Genomic DNA, 18,237 nt, shown 5'->3' with positions numbered 1-18,237 from the left:
CATACAGGCACTCTCAAATTCTGTCTAAAAATATTCCAGATTTTATCCAGGAGCGTGATTTGGAATTGACGCTCCCTCGGGTTCGTGGCCTTGGATGCTGATGGCAATTCCAGGGGAATCGTTGACGACCTCCGAGGATGGTCTCATGCCTCTGTTCTCAGGTCGCTCTGGTCTTCCAGACTTGATAATTAACTTCAACCTGTCGCAAGCTTGGCCACACTGCACGTGTTCGTCCAGTGCTGGCTGAGCCAGTCAAGTACAGTGCAGCAACGGCAAAGGTCACGATATGTGGCGTCTATATAGCGCGGCTCGTCTCGCCAATCACGGTATAACAATGTCGTTGACATGGACATTAAAAACGGTAGCAGAGGCAGTGGTGGCAGCCTTTTGGGTTCCTTGCGTGTGAATATGGCGGTGATACGATCTGCTGAAAGAAGGCGTCGGGTGTACTGCACGCTGCTTGGGACGATGAGGGCAGTAAAATTGTTGGCTGCTGCAATCAGGGCGATGCATATTCCCCCGCGGAAGGATATTGAGCGACAGTCACTTTGCCGTGGGCACGCGCTGCATATCCGATTTTCCTATCCTGACATCGGTTCTGCTTCTCCGATCCTCCGTGTTTCACCAACCGGGAATTGACAGTCAGAACCGGGAGGTACACGATGGCAGTCAGCCATTGCTACTGTGATATGTCAGTAGACACCCAGGACACTTACTGATAGGAGAGACAACTTACCCGGTTGCAGTTGCCCTGTAGGTTCGAGTCTTCAATAATCCCCGTGATGGAAGCAAAGAAAATGCCCCTCTATCCAAGACCCGGATCAGATATGCCACCATCACCACGGCCAAAGCGCGCTTGTCGATCATTCGTTTCAATCGCTTACTGGTAGTCTCGTCAACCTCGATAGCAGTGTAGGTGGCATATTTTGCGACTTCCTTGTCAAAGGAGGCGTGGTCCGTCTGGGTAGGATGTGATGACTTTACCCACCATCCGAGGGTTACAGGCTAAGATATGCATATGTAGTACACACCCTAGACACAGCCCCCGCCGCCCTAAGTGACTAACGGAAACAAGTTCCCGTTGCTGCAGGTGTTGTGTAATGCTTGGTGGAGGCTTACGTTCGTCGAGACCTACTTTTAGAGTATAAATATTGTAACCTCCTTTCCTCATCACCCACACACGAGAGACCACTTCAGCCAAAGCTTTTACTTCAACCACGATGCCCCTCGACACAATTTACCTGGTCCGCCACGGCGTAAGTAGCTCCCTCTGCTACACACGCCACTGTGCTTTCTTTCTACTCTTTTCTGGGTCGCAATACTTATACTGACGCTCAATCCAGAACCGTAACAACTGGACCATCGACCTCGAGAACAACACCTACATCCCCGAACTCCCAACGCCAACAGGAAACCCTGCGGATCCAACCCTGAACGCGAGCGGGATCAAACAGTCGCATGAGCTTGCAGAGTATATTTCCGGTGAGGGGTTCGAGCCGAAGCCGTCCTTTGTGTATTCGAGTCCGTTCTATCGCTGCGTGCAGACGATTCAACCGGTTGTTGAGGCGCTTAATACGAAGGGTGCGGAGGGGAGGGATTTGGACGTCAGGGTTGAGAATGGACTTGGGTATGTCATTGACTGTCCTTATTCTCCTTCCTTATTGCTGCTTGGGATTGAGAGAATTGGTTAGCACTGGTTAATCGCTTGCGCAGAGAATGGTTCGGCGGCATCCCCTTCACCCCACCAGCGCCCTCCACAGCATCTACCCTCCGTACACACTTCCCAACATGTCTCCGCGCAGACCCCGAAAAACATTATACATCCTTTGTAACCCCACCGGGCCGCGGTGAAACACTTACCCAACTCCACGACCGCGTCGCTACAGCTTTATCCGCCATAATCGCGTATGCGGACGCTGAAATCACCGCAATGGAAGACAAGCTCCCACCGGATACCCCACGCACGAGAAAAGCGATCCTGATCTCCTCGCATGCGGCGCCGATGATTGCTATGGGTCGGGCATTGACGGGGCAGATGCCGCAGGTCTTCAGTGAGAAGGATTTCTTTGTTTTCACGGCGGGGTTGAGCACGTTTGTGCGGCGGGGATCAGGGCCGGGGTCGGCGTTTGAGGGAGGTAACGTGCCTGATTGGAAGGGTGGGAAGGGGGTTGGAGGCGGGTGGGACTGTGTCAAGAACGGTGACACAAGTTTTCTGAGTGAGGGGGCGGCGAGTGGATGGTGAGTTCTTCCGATTTGTTTCTCACTGGTGTAGCTCGGGGTTACTGTGCTGACTGACGGTTGCTTAATTTAGGCACTTTGACGGCGAGTCGTCATTTGATACGTCGACGACGATGGTGAAGGCGACCGATGTGGATGTGACCGCGACGGTTACGACGGTTGTTATCGTTTAGTATAGTTCTGTCCGTACTTCTCGGCCGCTAGGCAGACGAGTTTGGTTTCGGATATTGGTGGAATGTAGCCTGTGTAGTCAGGTATTTAGTTTCTCATTTTTAGGAGCAGATAGCTCGGGTTGGATTGGAGTAGCTGCCCGGTGAAATGAAGACCAATCTCGAGCAGCAAACCCCGGCAATCATACGAGGGACAAGTGATACTCAGTTTCTTGGAGTAGATTAGCACATAAGCTACGCTAAGCCAACTAGTGGAATGCTTACCCCAATGATATCTCTTGGCCTGTTTCTCCCATGCTATCCGGCATTCCTTCTGCCTTCATCTCGCTTCCAGTCGCCAGTCGTGCGTCTCAATCCTCCAGCTAGTCTCCAAATGTGGCGTCTAGGCTGAGTCTCATATGCTCTGCCCTACGGAATCCTGTTTCCGAGTCGCCTTCTTCATTGCAGCATGCTGGCACACGAGCAGTTGCCGCTTGCAGAAAATCTGGGGACGTGGAGTATGGAGACACTCTCCAGATGAGAGAGCTGGGGTAGATAGAGTCTCCACTATAAAAGTCATCAAGTTCCCACGCAACCTAGAAAGATAATCTGGGGTATTTCAGCAGTAGCACACACCACACACCGTATTACCTCCTACAAACCCCGACAATGACATCCCACGCCGGGCCAGACAATGCCACCGACATCGCCCCAGCCGAACGCCCCGCCGACCATGCCGTCGAGGACCTCGCAGCCGTAAAGCGTGACGCCGTGACGATAGCCAATGCGAAAAGAGCCACTGAGAACGAACACAACATGAGCGTTTTGGACTGCGTGAAGCTCTATCCCAAGGCCATTGGCTGGAGCGTTGTCATCTCCACATGCATCGTGATGGAGGCATACGACGTCAGCCTGCTCTCGAACTTTTACGCCTTTGCGCAGTTCAATGAGAAATATGGTCGACAGCTCCCTGACGGGTCGTACCAGGTCTCTGCACCGTGGCAGGCGGCGTTGAGCAATGGGGTCAATGTTGGAGAGATCATAGGGTTATTGTTGAACGGGTTGATCTCCGAGCGTATCGGGTATAGGTACACCGTTATGATATTTTTGACCATGCTTATCGGGTTTATTGCAATATTCTTCACCGCGCCGAATGTCAAGGTTCTGCTTGTCGCTGAGATTTTATGTGGCATTCCCTGGGGTGTGTTTCAGACCCTAACTGTGAGCTATGCCGCAGAGGTATGCCCCGTCGCGCTGAGAGGGTACCTGACGACATATGTGAACTTCTGTTGGGGGCTCGGCCACACTGTTGCCCTGGGAGTGATTCGGGGTATGCTGCATCGACACGATGAGTGGGCATATAGGATCCCGTATGCGTTGCAGTGGATGTGGCCCGTGCCCCTACTGGTTGCTATCGCATTTGCACCGGACTCACCATGGTGGCTGGTGCGGAAAGGAAGACTCGAGGAGGCAAAGAGAGCACTTCTCCGGCTTACACGGCAAGACCAACGGGAGCACACAGGGTTCGACGCCGATGAGACCGTGTCCATGATGGTGCACACGAATGCGCTAGAGAACTCCATTACTCAGGGCGCGACATACCTCGATTGCTTTAGAGGCACAGACCGGCGCCGCACAGAGATCGTGTGTATGGTCTGGGCGATCCAGAATCTAAGTGGCAATTCGTTCTCGAATTACTCGACGTACTTCCTCGAACAAGCGGGCCTAGATGCGGACAACTCATACAATTTTGCTATCGGCCAGTACGGTATCAATATGGCCGGCGTGCTAGGCGCGTGGTTTCTCATGTCCCTCGGCGTTGGTCGGCGGACACTATACCTCTTCGGCCTATGCGGTCTCTTCACCATGCTCCTGATAATGGGATTCCTGGGCCTTGTGCCAGACACACACAAGCGCGAGGCATCTCTCGCTACAGGCAGTTTTATGCTAGGCTGGGCAGCCTGCTACCAACTCTCTGTGGGCACGGTTTGCTACTCACTAGTAGCAGAGCTCCCAACGCGCAGACTGCAAATAAAAACGGTGGTTTTAGGTCGAGCACTCTTCATCACGGTCAATATCGTCTGCAGTGTACTGACGCCATACATGCTTAATCCGACAGCGTGGAACTGGCGCAATTTTGCAGGGTTTTTCTGGGCTGCGAGCTGTGGGTTGTGCATTGTATACGTGTTCTTCAGAGTGCCGGAGCCGTCAGGGAGGACCTTTGCCGAGCTGGATGTTTTGTTTGAGCGAGGGGTTAGTGCAAGGAAGTTTTCAGCTACTGAGGTGGATGTTTTTGGTGATGGAAATGAGAGGCGTGGGGAAGATATTGGTCACAATGGGGAGAAGGAGGAAGTTGTTCACGAAGAGTTGATAGCGGCTTGATGCCCTGTAGCAAATTAGGGTAGCTATGTATGTACCCACAAAGGTATAGGACTGAAACTAGGCAGGCGAAGACAACCGTACCTAGATTTTACCGTTTAACCATGGATCCTGGAGCAGCTCTTTCGCGGTCTTTCTATCTTCAGGTCGCCACTGAAGCATTCCCCTCATGAAATCCATGAACATCTCTTTATCCCTTCCTTCCAGGAACTCCTCCGAACTCTCGAGGCTTATGTCTCTCGGTATCTCGATGTCCTGCTTCCACTTTCCCGTAAATCTTGCTGTAAGCAGTCTGATTCATATGGTAAATTCATCGGATCCAGATTGAGATACTTACCATCTTCAGTAGAAAAATAAGGACTTCTCGTTCCCCGGCTGATTAAATCCAAAGGGGGTGGTCCGAGGATTCCGATCATCTCGGCCAAATGCGCGCGCGTGGTATGCCCCCTCCCATCGGGGTCGTTGCCGTAGAAAAAGTGTCTATCTTCAAAAAAGATCCCAGATCTGCGTTGAATTTCCAAACAATTAGTAGTGGGTAGCGATGAGCGAGGGCGAAAGAAGCATCAAAAGCTTGGTAATAAGAGCAAACAAGCATACCATAACGCCGACACTCCACATGTCAATTGGGTAACTCCAATCCGCTTTCAACATCACTTCTGGTGATCTATAAACGTTCGGCTGCGTGTTGTGCTTTTGTTTCTCGTCGCCTCGTACAGCAGAACCGAAATCGCTCAAGATTGCGCGGCCAAAAGATTCGGGTACGTCAAACTGTCGAGATGCATATACTGGCGCGCCATCAATGAATTTCCGGGCCAAAGGGTACTCCAGCTCTGCTTTGGTAAGGCTTTCAAGTTTGCTTTATTTGCAATCTCTTGGAGAACGTTGTCGCCCTTAATGTCTAGAGGATGGAAATGAGTACACAAGTCATCCTCATCTTACCTGTATGCACCAGCTTGCACTCAGTGTGAAGATAGTCCAATGCAACAAACACCTACTTGAGACCGGCCTTGGAGAGACCTTCGATAGAACGATGAGTTGGGTTTCTGTACTTTGATTCGCTGAAGCTTTCCCACATCAGTTTCTGGACAAGACACTGGTGGTCGCCGCCTGACGAGAAATGGTGAACGTGTCAAGTGCTGTTCTCACATGCCAGGAGCCACGATGCCATGATTTCCGCTGACTCAGTTGCCTGTAGATCTTGAACTCTTCGTGATAATCTTCGTCACGTGTATAGGCTTTCAATGTCACATATTGGTGGCCTTTAACTTTAGGTGATCGTTAAACATGTAGAGCCAGCATCACTTACTCAAGATCACGAGCAGGCCACGCTGTAGGGGTAACGCCAAATCCCAACTTACCAATGACCTGGTACTTGGAGCTATCGACATCGCCAATGTTTACTGGATAATAGTGTCCCTTTCTGAATAATTCAAAGCGCTCTTCTTCGAGGATCTCGGACGCGCTAATAGTTTTGAAGTTGGAGTTAGTAAACTTGAATGGGGCCAATGGAGGTCTTTTGAACGCGTTTCTGGCCCATTTTAGGAGAGTCATCACGGTGCCATATGGATGAGGTGCAGGCGTGAAGAGTAAAGTAGAAAGCTGTTCTCGTGACTTAAAGTCAATTGATAGATATGATGAGCAATAGACGGTAGATTGGTTGACAAGGCTTGCGTAGGCTCAATTTAGAGAAAAATTGGTTCAGAGTGTTGAGAACACGACATTGCTGAATCTTTAATGTTTTGAGGAATATATATCGGAAATGTCACGTGGTTTATAGCTCCGGAGACTGAGAGGCTGCGAATAGCTTCAAGCCATCGCAACTCCAATCTATTCTCAGCTCGCCAGCACAAAAATCCTATCACGGAAGTCCATTTCCACACCATAACTTTATCGCCATCGCGATCTTCAAAATCAAGCTTCGACCACGATAATTGGCCAAACAAGCCGGTTCCTTCTCCCCGCAATGACCCACGATCCCGAGCAACGCTAATCCATCCCACGATCCACTCTGGCGCGCATCACCAACGTCACCTCCTTTTCCGCTGCAGAAAAGCAGAAAGCAACAACATCCTAACAAGCTGGATCCGACCCGAACCGACATGAACCCGCAAACCCTCATCTCAGTCGGCTTCGCAATCGCAGCCGTCTTCCTCTTCTGGACCCTCTCCTCCACCACGACGTCGCCGTTCGCCCGCGCATTCCCGCGAATCTCCAACAAGCGAATATGTCTCCTTATTGCGCACCCGGACGACGAGGCGATGTTTTTCGCGCCAACGCTCCTTGCGCTTACAAAGCCAGAGCTTGGGAATCATGTTAAGATTCTGTGTCTTAGTAGCGGTACGCCCTTTGGCATCCTTCTTCGGGCTGTGAACCAAAGCGACGAAGCTAATATGGTCAATTGGATAACACAGGTGACGCCGACGGCCTCGGCCACATCCGCAAAAACGAACTTACAAAGTCCGCACTACGCCTTGGGATCCGCGCGCCCTCCGACGTGCTTGTCCTCGACGAAGACCGGTTCCGCGACAGCATCACAACAGAGTGGGCGAGGAGCGACGTCGCGGCGCTCCTAGCCTCGACCTTCGCACCGGACTCCAAGACCAACACCACCAGCACGAAGCGAAACAAAGCAAGCAGCACTACTGGCCCCTCCGCAACAATCGATATCCTCCTCACCTTCGACGCCTCGGGAGTAAGCAACCACCCGAACCACCGCTCCCTCTACCACGGCGCTCTCCACTTCCTGCATAACCTCACAAAGGCACACCCCGGGTACGCGTCGCCCGTCGCCCTCTACACGCTTACAACCACGAATCTGCTGCGGAAGTACATGGGGATCCTGGATGCGCCGGTGACGATGGTGTCGGGGGTGTTTGAGGGGTTGTTTTCGACATCCAAAGGGAAGAGGGCTGGAGCTGGGGCCGGGAAGGATGGGTTTCCTGCGCGGTTGCTGTATGTTAGCTCGGTGGGGGAGTGGATGACGGCGCAGGCGGCCATGGTCAAGGCACATCAGAGCCAGATGGTGTGGTTTCGGTGGGGGTGGATTTCGATTGGCAGGTATATGGCTGTTAATGATTTGCGGAGGGAGGGGTGATATCTTGAAGTGTTGAATGGGCAATATGGGGATGTATAACATATAGATTGGTAGGTATACATAGAGGCAGCGTTAACTTCAGATATGAAAGGGTCAATACTACAGATTCACGGAGTAGTGGTACACGATATCAAAAAATACTGGACATCCATAATTCGACACAAACAACGAGACTGAGATCTAACTCTAACAAATTCATCGCTAAGATCGCTAGTTGCATAACACGGTCACGCGATGGGTATCATCAAGCAGCATCAAACATACAATTGTCACATTAACAAGACGTGTGGAGAACCGTAGCCCTGGTTGTGGCAAGAAAGAATGGGAGGACAATCATTCGTAGGCGAGTTCTGGGCGGTTGATATACCCAAATGCATGTTCGAACCAAATCTCCTTCCTCTCACGCGCTTCTAGTTCAGCCTTCGAAACTAGGTTTTTGAACTCCTCGTCATCACAGGGCTCTCTATATGTGGGCTTCACCTCAGACTCATCTTCAAAAATCACCTCTTGGCTGAGTTCCATTTGTTCGTATTCCTCTTCGAGTTCCATCTCTGAAGGATGGATGTCGTCAGAGAGGCGAACCGGCTGGATAAGGAGTTTGAGCAGCGAGTGATTTTGCTCCTCAGTAGACATGCGATCTCGGTATTTAGCCCAGATGAAATCATCGTCGACAGTATCCGAGCCAGGTGTAGGAGCTATGGCCTCTATAGGTCGGCGGACTTGAACCTTGTCGTGAGAGGCGAGTCGTGAATGCCGGCCAAACAATGTATTTCCGCGTATTTTGACTGTGCCAGCTGGGGTCTCATAAGTAAAGTACTCTGGGAGGAAGTCTCTCCATTCCTCGAGAATTCGCGGGGCCACGACGCGTGCCCAATACCAGGGATTTTCCGTTTTGTGATGGCGCGGTCGATGGCACAATCGAGCCAACCTTTCTATTATGGTTGTTTGCTGAACACAGCGCAGTCGAATTATGTCGTAGGCGCGGACGGCTTCAGCAAAACCTCGCGAGCGTAGAATATCAGGATTTATCCGCGCGTCGCTGGACTCGAGTGGTGGCAGATAAGATTCGACCACCTCCCTTGCATGCTTCCTCTTTCGTCTTGTTTCTTCAAGCATCTCGTATGCTAGCATCATGTGGGTCTTTAAATTTTGAAGATTACCCATATTCCAAGCCGATTTGGCGAAAAACCAATGCATGTCGAACGTGGGTTTGGTTTTGAACGGGCCCTTAGTGATTGTCTCGTAGATTGATCTGATGAAACCGTAGGAGACTGTGCCGAACCGCAGTGTTCTTCCAATGCGACCGTGTCGGCGAACCGACAAGATATACGATCTCTTGAGCAGTTCGATCCAAACTGACTCTGGAATCTCAATGCCGTAAGAGTTCGAAACCTGGTCAAGAACCCTCAGGGCACCAGGAATATCATTGCTCGTGCCAAATGCGTGAGTTACGGCCCACAGGAGACGACTCGTCGGGTACACTGGTGACGAAGGATGGATTGGGACGATGGGCTTGCGGTCTCCATTCTCCAGTTCACGGACGTCGACATTCCAGACGTCGTACAAGAACTTCCACATGCCCGGGGTCCACCCCGTTCGAGAAACTGCTAGAAAGACGTTTATCATCGTCCTCTCATCAGGCTCAAGCCCTACCTCTAGCATCCTTTCACAAATGAGACGTATTTCCCTTTTCAAGCTTCGGGGTCCGGTTCCATAGTTGTTCCAGCCCTCATTACTAGCATCCCTACGTCTGTAATAGGCCCAGGACGTCATCCGCATACGGTATTGCTCTAGACCAGCGTGGCATCCATTCCAGATCTTAGATTCCATATAGTGGTTGTAACACGTGAGATCCGGGGAAACGCTGGCTTTGGACATGGAATGCCATATATATTCTGCCATCAGCCCATCACCAATAGATTGGGCGCAATCAAGAAGGTGGGTGTACTCGGCAAGGCTTGTTGGGTGACCTGCCAACTGTCGCATTCGTATGATGGTAGAAAGATTTGTGGCAAACTCGTCGTAGATAACCTGAATCGCTGTGCATCGCTTGGTTCTGGCCACCCTGGGAGACAATAGTTCGTGAAGCTCTTTGTAGGGCTCAATAAAATACGAAGGGGAAAGCAGGCGAAAGGCCTCGACAAAGACGCCCTGTGGTAGCTGGGCGACTATTTCATGATAGTCAGGATTTAAGAAGGCCTCCATGACCAGATCGGGCTGAGCAGCCGCTAGAATAGAATGAAACTCTTGTTTGAGAGTAGCAGTCCGCGCGGGGTCGCTGTGGAATTCCTGGCGACGGACTCGAGGGCTTTCGATAGCTGCAGGCTTGCTGCCAGCAAGCGAACCTTTCGTTGTAATCCATCGCGCGAAACGGCGCGTAGAACCAGCGACCGGATGCAGCTGATGGAAGCGAGTATTGCTGACAGGGAGACACGAGGGGCTGAGAAGGTGAGAGGTAACACCCTCGCATCGACGTACAATGACCCGCATCGAGAATTGCTTGCTAAAGACAGCAGAACGCTGGGGGGGAGGGAAAGAGAGGAAACAGAAGGAGACATGGTGAGGAGAAAGAAGAGGGGGAGCCGGGCATCCATGCTGCTTATTATACGGTATTAATGGCGACTGGACTGCACGCGGAGAAATATCAATTGGCAGCGCTTTGTCCTTCAATAATGTCACAGTGTTACTCTGCCTCTGAGAGTCTGGGGAAACTGAGGGGGTTTGCGCTAACGGTCTTGGCGGAGGATCCTTTTTTGCTCTGGCCTCGCTCCCTCAGTCCCTCACCAGTCGCCTCGTCATTGACATCCATTCCATTCCACGCTCTGCTTCGCAATGGCCGATACTGAGGATGCCGGTTCCGCGTCTGTCTCCGAACCTTTAGACCTTGTCCGCCTCTCCCTCGACGAGATTGTTTTTGTCAAGCTACGAGGTGATCGCGAGCTCAAGGGCCGTCTTCACGTGGGTCTCCCCTTGCAGCTAAGCTCTTGAAGCTGCTACAGAAAGACGATAAGTCACTAATCAATGTCTTCTTTACTCTCTAGGCTTACGATAGTCACTGCAACCTGGTGCTGGGCGACGTTGAGGAGACAATTTACGTGGTGGAGGATGACGAGAACGACCAGGAGACCATCCGAGTACGACCTCTTGATTCCACAACAAACATAGCTACCGCTAATCAGTCTTTACTCTTTACCTTTTTAGACGATCAAAAAACAAGAGGAAATGCTCTTTGTTCGAGGTGCGCCGTCATAATACAGAAAGTCAGGTTCATTGGCTAACACAGCGACGAAGGCGACTCGGTTGTTCTGATTTCCCCCCAAGCGTGACCGACTGGAAGTTAGATATGAAGGGATATGATATGCCTGGAACAAGCGCTGGCTATGCGGGGCTTGCTTTGCTGCAAGATGACTCCGATTTCCACGAGCAATGATCATGGGACCACGAATCGTGATGACCACGCAAGGCGACGGGCCGCCGGACGCGATCGCCGGCGCCTCTAGACTCATTTGTTTTCATGTCGCGTTCTTGACCAAATCGGACTCGGGGACCTCCAGAGGCTTTGTCCGAGACGACCGCCGAATCAACTAGCAGAGGTTTCGTCCCAGGGGACTTAATCCATAGAGCGTAATGAATAGAATGTCAAGCTGGACCGATTGTAACTGCACAGCCTCTTTTGACTCACGTTTCAGGAGCGTGAAAGTGGTGCGTTGTGACAGCGCCTGGAGCCAGACGGGTATGACTCAAATACGCAATGACTCGGTTGCTATCGATAAAGCTTTCCCGACCCTCCTCATCCTGCTCCCTATTTATCCTTCTACCCCGTCACTATTAGCTCTACAACTGCATCCAAATCACTTCCATCATATCTTTACTCAAATTATAGACAGTCACACTCCTGTCAGTGGAGAATGATCGTACGAATACGTGTCTGAACGCGCCACAGGCGACTTTCCTATCCGACCGTCTTAGTTTAGCACCATCAACGCTCTTAGTGAATCACCATTACTCCGTACCTCGTCTGTTATCTCTACCAGATCCTACCAACGTCCCAGGAAGACCAGCGCGGATAATGAGAACGCCTGGCGCGAAATCAACCCCCGAGGACCGACGAAGAGGCGAGGTCGTGAGTCGCACTCCTTCTCCGTTGCCCCTCATTCATCCTATCCCCGCCCTTCCGCTAACCACTGTATTGGCGCCAGGCGCTCAGCGAGTTTGCTGAATACGCAGACAAGCAGCAGTCGCGCCGCTCCGCCCACCAGGTGCCTCCCGAAAATGGCACAAGCGACAAATCCGCTGCCCATGAGGATCATGCGGAATTGGACATCCTTGACCAGCTGGGTCTCTCCGATGACCCGAAAACCGTGAAGTTGAAGGACCTCCTGCTTAGTCCCGAGGACAAAGTCGAAGAGAATACAAAGGTTCTGGCGGAAATCCTGCAAAATCGGATTGATGAAGGTCATGGAGAGACTGTCTTTGACCTTGGTCTGGAGGATGGTGGAGAGTCCATGTCCCTCTCTCTCGACGAGTGGAACAAGGCGCTCCAGCGGCTCCGTGATACGGCAGACACCCTCGCGGCGCATTGCCGTATTCTGCTTACCTACAATGTCGGAGGCCCCGACGAGTCGCGCGTCCCGAATGATCGAGTAAAGGGTGCGTGGGGTAAGGTCCTGGTTCGACAGCCTGCTGAGACGGTGGAGGAAATGGCTGAGATTCGTGTCGCCGTCGTGGGAAATGTCGATGCGGGAAAAAGTACCATGCTTGGTGTTCTCGTGAAAGGGGGCCTGGATGATGGTCGTGGAAAGGCTCGAGTGAATCTGTTCCGCCATAAACACGAAATTGAGAGCGGACGAACGAGCTCCGTCGGTATGGAAATCATGGGCTTTGATGGTCAAGGTGAAGTCGTGAGCAGCTCTCAGGGCCGCAAACTATCCTGGGAGGAAATCGGTAAACGGTCCGCTAAGGTTATTTCCTTCTCCGATCTAGCCGGCCACGAGCGTTACCTGCGAACGACAGTCTTTGGAATGCTTAGCAGCAGCCCCAACTACTGCCTCCTGATGGTTGCAGCCAATAATGGGCTCATCGGCATGAGCAAAGAGCATCTGGGTATAGCTCTTGCTTTGAACGTGCCGGTGATGGTAATCATCACCAAGATAGACATCTGCCCTCCACAGATCTTGCAGGAGACAATTTCCCAGCTGACCAAGATTCTCAAGTCGCCTGGAGCGCGCAAGATACCTATATTCGTCAAGAATATGGAAGAGACCATCAACACTGCGGCGCAGTTTGTCTCTCAGCGGATATGCCCCATCTTCCAGGTTTCCAACGTCACTGGTGACAATCTCGAGTTGGTTCGCACGTTCTTGAATATTCTTCCCTATCGCGGCCAGTACAACCCCGATGCACCATTCGAGTTCTTGGTCAATGACACGTTCTCCGTGCCTCATGTCGGTACAGTCGTCTCGGGTGTGGCCAAGTCCGGGGTGATACATGCAGGTGACACAGTCCTGGTTGGGCCTGACTCCCTTGGCCAGTTCACAACGACGACTATCAAGTCCATTGAGCGCAAGCGTATTCAAGTGAATGCCTGCTTCGCTGGACAATCTGGCTCGTTTGCGCTAAAGCGAGTGCGTCGGAAAGAAGTTCGCAAAGGCATGGTTGTTCTTAAGAAGCTTGAACAGCCTCCAAAGGTCTTCAAGGAGTTTGTCGCAGAGGGTATGATCCTATGTCTTTTTTTATAGATCCTTACTAACTTATCTAGTTCTTATCCTGTCCCACGCGACAACCATTAAACCTAGGTATCAAGCGATGCTTCACGTCGGGGCAGTGAGCCAAACATGCTCCGTCATAGACATTGATCGCCCCTACATAAGAACGGGCGATCGTGCTCTTGTTGCTTTCCGATTCATGCAACGCCCTGAGTTCCTCGCTCCTGGCGATCGAGTACTTTTCCGGGAGGGCAAGACCAAGGGCTTGGGCATTGTCAAGAGTGTTGGATACGATCCGAGCAACCCATTGAACCCCGAAATGAAGAAAGAATTTGAGCGGAAAGAAACGGGTTGAACTCACTACCTTCTCTAGATCTCTTACGTTTTTACGGCTTAGTTGGTTTCCCAAGCACAGCGTTACAGGGTCTGGAATCATGCGTTTCCTATATTTGCTGTCTTCGTTATATTCTTTCTTAGTTCCAAGAGTGCTTTGGCTCAATCAAAGAAACTCAATTTGAGTCATTTCTCTAGTTCGAGTCATACGAGTCTTCTGTATACTCCGTCCTACATACAACATGGAAGCGGGGCGTGGCTGATACCCCCGCTATGTGGCGCAAACAGCCACTCCTGACTCATTCTGGAAAGAGAAAAAACTTTTTCCCGTGCATTTGTCCAGTAGTGCCCCCCATTTTCGTGGCCATCGTTATTCATGCGGTTTTTCTGGGCCTCTTCAGTCAAGGCATTTTGCGATCCCCTCCCGTGCGCCCTTCGGAGAACCCCTATACGCGCTTCTTGGGAATTCCGGGCCACCAGCGTTCTTTACCACCCCTCTCGCTCCTTCACTTCCCAATTCCCACCCGACGAATCAATAGACATGGCGGCGAAAGAGGGGAAGTCAAATAAATTGAGCTTCCAGCTCAAGACGCCGAAGGGCACGAGGGACTGTACGTTGACCAGCCAGCACAACACCATACGGCATGACCACTTAACTGATACGTTTTTCTTCCTATCTAGGGATGGGCACTGATATGATCCTCCGGTAAACACCCCCGCTTTGCGAAACCGTGCCTTACTACATTATCGCTTGCCCCTCCGCCCACTTACACTTTGCGTGCAGTGAACAGATCTTCAGCGCCATCACCGAAGTCTTTAAGCGCCACGGCGGAACTCAGCTCGATACCCCAGTCTTTGAACTCAAGGAAATCCTCGCCGGCAAATACGGCGAGGACTCTCGTCTTATCTATGACCTCGCCGACCAGGGCGGAGAGGACTGTGCCCTTCGATATGACCTGACGGTCCCGTTTGCCCGGTGGCTGGCTATGAACACAACCGTCCAGCACATTAAGCGTTTTCACATTGCCAAGGTGTACCGACGAGATCAGCCGGTGCGTACCCCTCCCTGTCTTTGCCATGCCATGCATGCGGGACTGATATGAATATGTCATAGGCCGTTGCCAAGGGCCGGATGCGAGAGTTCTACCAATGCGATTTCGATATTGCCGGTACCTACGATGCGATGATTCCCGATGCGGAGGTCCTGCGGATAGTGGTGGAGGTGTTTGAGGCGCTGAAAATGCGTGACTATATTACGATTAAGCTCAACCACCGGAAGATCCTGGATGGATTGTTCGCGGCATGCGGCGTCCCTGAGGATAAGATTCGATCAATAAGTTCTGCGGTGGACAAGCTTGATAAGGTATTTTTGGGCTTTTCCAATGTGTGAGAACTGAGCTAATGTGTTTAGCTCCCTTGGGACCAAGTCAAGCTCGAAATGGAAGAAAAGGGACTCGAGTCTGAGGTCGCTGATAAAGTTGGAGAATACGTGAAGCTCAGCGGTGGCCGTGAGATTCTGGAGACCATCAAGGCCGACGAGCTGCTCTCCGCCAACGAGCACATTCAGAAGGGTATCGCGGATATGGAGCTCCTCTTCAACTATCTCGAGGCATATGAGGTACTAGACAAGGTTTCCTTTGATCTTTCCCTTGCCCGTGGTCTGGATTACTACACAGGTCTCATCTACGAAGTCGTTACACCCCTCTCTACCCCCGAGGGATTCGCCCAGTCTCAGGATAAGAAGAAGTCCAAGTCGAACAAGTCCGACGATCCCAACGTCGGAGTCGGCAGTATCGCTGCAGGTGGGCGCTATGATGACTTGGTCAACATGTTCGCCAAGAAGCGTCAAATTCCTTGTGTCGGTATCTCATTCGGTGTGGATCGCATCTTCACAATTATGAAGCAACGGAATGAGAGGGAGGCTGAAGAAGGCAACTCCACCGTTCGCCCCAGCGAAGTCGACGTCTTCGTCATGGCATTCGGTGGAAAGGGATTCAACGGCCTGCTCGCTGAACGTATGTCGGTAGCCAACCAGCTCTGGAACGCAGGCATCAAGACCGAGTTTGCTCCCTCGGTCAAGCCGAGACTGCCCCAGCAATTCAAGCTGGCCGAAGCCGGTAAGGTGCCACTCGCAGTGATTCTCGGGGAGGACGAATTAGCAGCCGGCAAAGTCAAGCTAAAGGAGCTCGGACTGCCGGAAGGCCACCCCGAAAAAGAGGGGTACCTTGTGTCAAGGGATGATCTCGTCGAGGAGATCAAGAAGAAGCTAAACAAGACAGCCTTACCACTTCGCTAGGCAGCCTTACATCAACGGGGGTGACTCCGCAGACAGGGATGGGAGGAACACAGGGCAGCTGGCTATCCTGATAGGGCAAAAGAAATAGACTAGATATCCAATCGTCATACCATGAACTCATCCTTTCTCCTTTCCCCTCTTCCCAGTCTTTGTTTGCTCCCGTGCCCCACGTGACCTGACGTCATACTTCATCAACAGTGAGGGACAACAACAGCCAGACCCATGAATCAAGCATCATCGCTTCCACGGCCCACGATGATGACGTCTCAATCTTGTTTCGGTTTATTCCATCACTGACGTCGAGGCCGCGTTGCTCGCTCCCACTCGTCCCATCATGCCTCTATATAACCGCCCTGGGGTACCAAGCCCTTGGCCCCAAGAAAAGTGGCTATCTACAATACTACAATAAATTGCAATCAACACATCGGAATCTTTCCCAGCTGAAGCTGATCAATTGATCCACACGTTTTAACACTTGGCGACACACTTTACTTACGCTTCACCCCACCACACTACACTGAACACCTCTCAACCTAACAATAATGGAGACTCTCACCCACGCTGTGCAGAACGCATCCACTGCTGCTTCCAATGCGATTTGGGGCGAACAGCAGCCTCAGAGCCAGAGGACTGAGCAGATTGTTGCCGCGCGACACGGCGAGGAGCCTCTCTCTGGTGTCCAGGGCAAGGGCACAGCTGCTGACCCTTACGATGCTGGAAACAAGGATGGTGAGCACATCATATCCACGACCATTACAATTCTAATTGAGTGGTAAAGCTAACATGTATTGCCTCACTACAGAACAACCAACTACCACACTGAGCCAGAAGACCGAGTCCATCGTTGCGGCCCGTCACAGTGACGAACCCGTCTCTGGTGTCCAGGGCAGGGGAACCGTGACTGACCCGTACGATGCAGGCAACAGGGATGGTAAGCCCTCCATATACCAAAATCACCTCCGACATCAAAAGAATGATAAGAACTAACATTCTCAGAACAACCAGGCGCCCCTCGCTCGAAGGAAAACACCGCCGTCGTCACAGAGCCCCTCTCCTCCATCACCCCAGGCCTCGCCCCATCCCCCAAGGACACTACAGGCGTCACAGCCAAAGACTCCGGACCCACAGACGTCAAGCCCTCAACCGACCGCGCCTCCCTCGCAACCTCTCCCCTCGGCACCAAGAACCCTTCAATCACCCATCCCGAACCCGTCAACGCCCCTCAAAAGACCCCCTACACCCCCTCCAATGCCGCACCCACAACCGGTGCTCTCGGTGCCGGCGCCGGTGGTGTGCCTCTCGGCCAGCCTTCATCGACCGACCAAACCACAAACGCTCACACCAACACCAGCCTAGGCGGCTCGCCCTCCGATCTGCCCTCGCGCCCCTCCGAACAGCGTACCCAGGACACCTCCACCTCCAAGAAGGAAGACGAGGGCGAGTCCAGCGCGAACATCGTTGACGCCGCGGAACACAAACAGAAGGTTAGTAAGGAGGCTCTCCGCGGCCCTAGCGTCTCTGCTCCCCGTGACCGCTGGGAAGAAGAGGAGAAGGAGGAGGAGCGTATTCAGAAGCAGGATGAACAGAGTGGTCAGCCCGGACAGCCGAAGACTACCAAGGCTGGTAAGTTATTTCACCTTTGATGATATATCTGCATACTGGGCTTCGGTACTAACTATACACAGAGAGCGGAAGCTCCAACGACAAGAACCACGGCAAGGACACCAAGGACACCTCCAAGGGTGAAGAGCATCACCACAAGTCCATGAAGGAGAGACTTCATAACATCGTACACCCTCGCCACCACTAAGCTGTGAAGTTACTAGCTTTTCGGCTTCTTGTTCGTTTTCCCTGCCGCTTCCCTGGTTGGAATTGCATTTCGGGAATGATATCAGAACGCTTCGCTTCGGTTCGGATTGTATTCTTCTGGGCTGAGTTATGATGATTATGTATTATATGCAGCGGGTAATAATTCGTGCTCTTGTATACTAATGAATGTTAATTTGAATGAATTTGAGCATAAATGGATATGCATGCCTTACA

General features: G+C 51.9%; 10 protein-coding genes across 10 annotated transcripts; 8 read left to right on the top strand and 2 right to left on the bottom strand.

Annotated features, from left to right (window-relative positions):
* Positions 1 to 85: 85 nt before the first annotated feature.
* BJX68DRAFT_238270 (uncharacterized protein) lies at positions 86 to 381 on the bottom strand. The gene has a single exon (XM_071040323.1). It carries the CDS (start codon positions 351 to 353, stop codon positions 195 to 197), a length of 159 nt encoding a protein of 52 aa, XP_070898640.1. The 5' UTR covers positions 354 to 381; the 3' UTR covers positions 86 to 194.
* On the top strand, positions 362 to 990 carry BJX68DRAFT_238269 (uncharacterized protein). Its single transcript, XM_071040322.1, has 2 exons — positions 362 to 682; positions 737 to 990. The coding sequence occupies exon 1, from the start codon at positions 409 to 411 to the stop codon at positions 637 to 639; it is 231 nt and encodes a 76-aa protein (XP_070898639.1). The 5' UTR covers positions 362 to 408; the 3' UTR covers positions 640 to 682; positions 737 to 990.
* Positions 991 to 1,084: 94 nt separating this feature from the next.
* Positions 1,085 to 2,601, top strand: BJX68DRAFT_238268 (histidine phosphatase family protein). Its single transcript, XM_071040321.1, has 4 exons — positions 1,085 to 1,256; positions 1,344 to 1,627; positions 1,714 to 2,238; positions 2,312 to 2,601. The coding sequence occupies exons 1-4, from the start codon at positions 1,221 to 1,223 to the stop codon at positions 2,409 to 2,411; spliced, it is 945 nt and encodes a 314-aa protein (XP_070898638.1). The 5' UTR covers positions 1,085 to 1,220; the 3' UTR covers positions 2,412 to 2,601.
* A 455-nt stretch (positions 2,602 to 3,056) lies between these two features.
* BJX68DRAFT_255690 (sugar transporter) lies at positions 3,057 to 4,854 on the top strand (the record flags this gene model as incomplete). Its single annotated transcript, XM_071043087.1, has 2 exons — positions 3,057 to 4,716; positions 4,835 to 4,854. The coding sequence occupies 2 exons, from the start codon at positions 3,057 to 3,059 to the stop codon at positions 4,852 to 4,854; spliced, it is 1,680 nt and encodes a 559-aa protein (XP_070898637.1).
* A 1,731-nt stretch (positions 4,855 to 6,585) lies between these two features.
* Positions 6,586 to 7,971, top strand: BJX68DRAFT_99320 (PIG-L family deacetylase). Its single transcript, XM_071050155.1, has 2 exons — positions 6,586 to 7,103; positions 7,178 to 7,971. The coding sequence occupies exons 1-2, from the start codon at positions 6,866 to 6,868 to the stop codon at positions 7,858 to 7,860; spliced, it is 921 nt and encodes a 306-aa protein (XP_070898636.1). The 5' UTR covers positions 6,586 to 6,865; the 3' UTR covers positions 7,861 to 7,971.
* Positions 7,972 to 8,193: 222 nt separating this feature from the next.
* On the bottom strand, positions 8,194 to 10,350 carry BJX68DRAFT_267440 (uncharacterized protein; the record flags this gene model as incomplete). The annotated part of the gene is made up of 1 exon (XM_071045816.1): positions 8,194 to 10,350. One exon carries the CDS (start codon positions 10,348 to 10,350, stop codon positions 8,194 to 8,196), a length of 2,157 nt encoding a protein of 718 aa, XP_070898635.1.
* Positions 10,351 to 10,650: 300 nt separating this feature from the next.
* On the top strand, positions 10,651 to 11,644 carry BJX68DRAFT_238257 (U4/U6-U5 snRNP complex subunit LSM3). Its single transcript, XM_071040320.1, has 4 exons — positions 10,651 to 10,818; positions 10,902 to 10,994; positions 11,062 to 11,098; positions 11,152 to 11,644. Exons 1-4 carry the CDS (start codon positions 10,693 to 10,695, stop codon positions 11,184 to 11,186), a joined length of 291 nt encoding a protein of 96 aa, XP_070898634.1. The 5' UTR covers positions 10,651 to 10,692; the 3' UTR covers positions 11,187 to 11,644.
* Positions 11,645 to 11,648: 4 nt separating this feature from the next.
* On the top strand, positions 11,649 to 14,213 carry BJX68DRAFT_238252 (putative GTP binding protein (GTPBP1)). Its single transcript, XM_071040319.1, has 3 exons — positions 11,649 to 11,983; positions 12,060 to 13,572; positions 13,619 to 14,213. The coding sequence occupies exons 1-3, from the start codon at positions 11,930 to 11,932 to the stop codon at positions 13,918 to 13,920; spliced, it is 1,869 nt and encodes a 622-aa protein (XP_070898633.1). The 5' UTR covers positions 11,649 to 11,929; the 3' UTR covers positions 13,921 to 14,213.
* A 16-nt stretch (positions 14,214 to 14,229) lies between these two features.
* On the top strand, positions 14,230 to 16,465 carry BJX68DRAFT_99234 (histidine--tRNA ligase). Its single transcript, XM_071050153.1, has 5 exons — positions 14,230 to 14,509; positions 14,580 to 14,604; positions 14,683 to 14,950; positions 15,013 to 15,261; positions 15,310 to 16,465. The coding sequence occupies exons 1-5, from the start codon at positions 14,275 to 14,277 to the stop codon at positions 16,192 to 16,194; spliced, it is 1,662 nt and encodes a 553-aa protein (XP_070898632.1). The 5' UTR covers positions 14,230 to 14,274; the 3' UTR covers positions 16,195 to 16,465.
* Positions 16,046 to 18,227, top strand: BJX68DRAFT_99264 (uncharacterized protein). Its single transcript, XM_071050154.1, has 4 exons — positions 16,046 to 16,923; positions 16,997 to 17,125; positions 17,191 to 17,817; positions 17,880 to 18,227. The coding sequence occupies exons 1-4, from the start codon at positions 16,737 to 16,739 to the stop codon at positions 18,002 to 18,004; spliced, it is 1,068 nt and encodes a 355-aa protein (XP_070898631.1). The 5' UTR covers positions 16,046 to 16,736; the 3' UTR covers positions 18,005 to 18,227.
* Positions 18,228 to 18,237: the final 10 nt, after the last annotated feature.

This window comes from Aspergillus pseudodeflectus (genome assembly GCF_044049435.1).
Source record: "Aspergillus pseudodeflectus strain CBS 756.74 chromosome Unknown BJX68scaffold_24, whole genome shotgun sequence".
NCBI lineage: Eukaryota > Fungi > Ascomycota > Eurotiomycetes > Eurotiales > Aspergillaceae > Aspergillus > Aspergillus pseudodeflectus.
This window is presented reverse-complemented; position numbering and strand designations above follow the sequence as displayed.

Coding starts and splice junctions, on each gene's coding strand:
- BJX68DRAFT_238270 (XM_071040323.1), bottom strand. CDS start 353: ATGTCCATGTCAACGACATTGTTATACCGTGATTGGCGAGACGAGCCG.
- BJX68DRAFT_238269 (XM_071040322.1), top strand. CDS start 409: ATGGCGGTGATACGATCTGCTGAAAGAAGGCGTCGGGTGTACTGCACG.
- BJX68DRAFT_238268 (XM_071040321.1), top strand. CDS start 1,221: ATGCCCCTCGACACAATTTACCTGGTCCGCCACGGC. Junction 1,257..1,343: donor TTTACCTGGTCCGCCACGGC/GTAAGTAGCTCC, acceptor CGCTCAATCCAG/AACCGTAACAACTGGACCAT. Junction 2,239..2,311: donor GAGGGGGCGGCGAGTGGATG/GTGAGTTCTTCC, acceptor TGCTTAATTTAG/GCACTTTGACGGCGAGTCGT.
- BJX68DRAFT_99320 (XM_071050155.1), top strand. CDS start 6,866: ATGAACCCGCAAACCCTCATCTCAGTCGGCTTCGCAATCGCAGCCGTC. Junction 7,104..7,177: donor GATTCTGTGTCTTAGTAGCG/GTACGCCCTTTG, acceptor TGGATAACACAG/GTGACGCCGACGGCCTCGGC.
- BJX68DRAFT_238257 (XM_071040320.1), top strand. CDS start 10,693: ATGGCCGATACTGAGGATGCCGGTTCCGCGTCTGTCTCCGAACCTTTA. Junction 10,995..11,061: donor ACGACCAGGAGACCATCCGA/GTACGACCTCTT, acceptor TTACCTTTTTAG/ACGATCAAAAAACAAGAGGA. Junction 11,099..11,151: donor GGAAATGCTCTTTGTTCGAG/GTGCGCCGTCAT, acceptor ACAGCGACGAAG/GCGACTCGGTTGTTCTGATT.
- BJX68DRAFT_238252 (XM_071040319.1), top strand. CDS start 11,930: ATGAGAACGCCTGGCGCGAAATCAACCCCCGAGGACCGACGAAGAGGC. Junction 11,984..12,059: donor ACCGACGAAGAGGCGAGGTC/GTGAGTCGCACT, acceptor TATTGGCGCCAG/GCGCTCAGCGAGTTTGCTGA. Junction 13,573..13,618: donor CAAGGAGTTTGTCGCAGAGG/GTATGATCCTAT, acceptor TAACTTATCTAG/TTCTTATCCTGTCCCACGCG.
- BJX68DRAFT_99234 (XM_071050153.1), top strand. CDS start 14,275: ATGCGGTTTTTCTGGGCCTCTTCAGTCAAGGCATTTTGCGATCCCCTC. Junction 14,510..14,579: donor GCCGAAGGGCACGAGGGACT/GTACGTTGACCA, acceptor CTTCCTATCTAG/GGATGGGCACTGATATGATC. Junction 14,951..15,012: donor TGTACCGACGAGATCAGCCG/GTGCGTACCCCT, acceptor AATATGTCATAG/GCCGTTGCCAAGGGCCGGAT.
- BJX68DRAFT_99264 (XM_071050154.1), top strand. CDS start 16,737: ATGGAGACTCTCACCCACGCTGTGCAGAACGCATCCACTGCTGCTTCC. Junction 17,126..17,190: donor CGATGCAGGCAACAGGGATG/GTAAGCCCTCCA, acceptor TAACATTCTCAG/AACAACCAGGCGCCCCTCGC. Junction 17,818..17,879: donor GCCGAAGACTACCAAGGCTG/GTAAGTTATTTC, acceptor AACTATACACAG/AGAGCGGAAGCTCCAACGAC.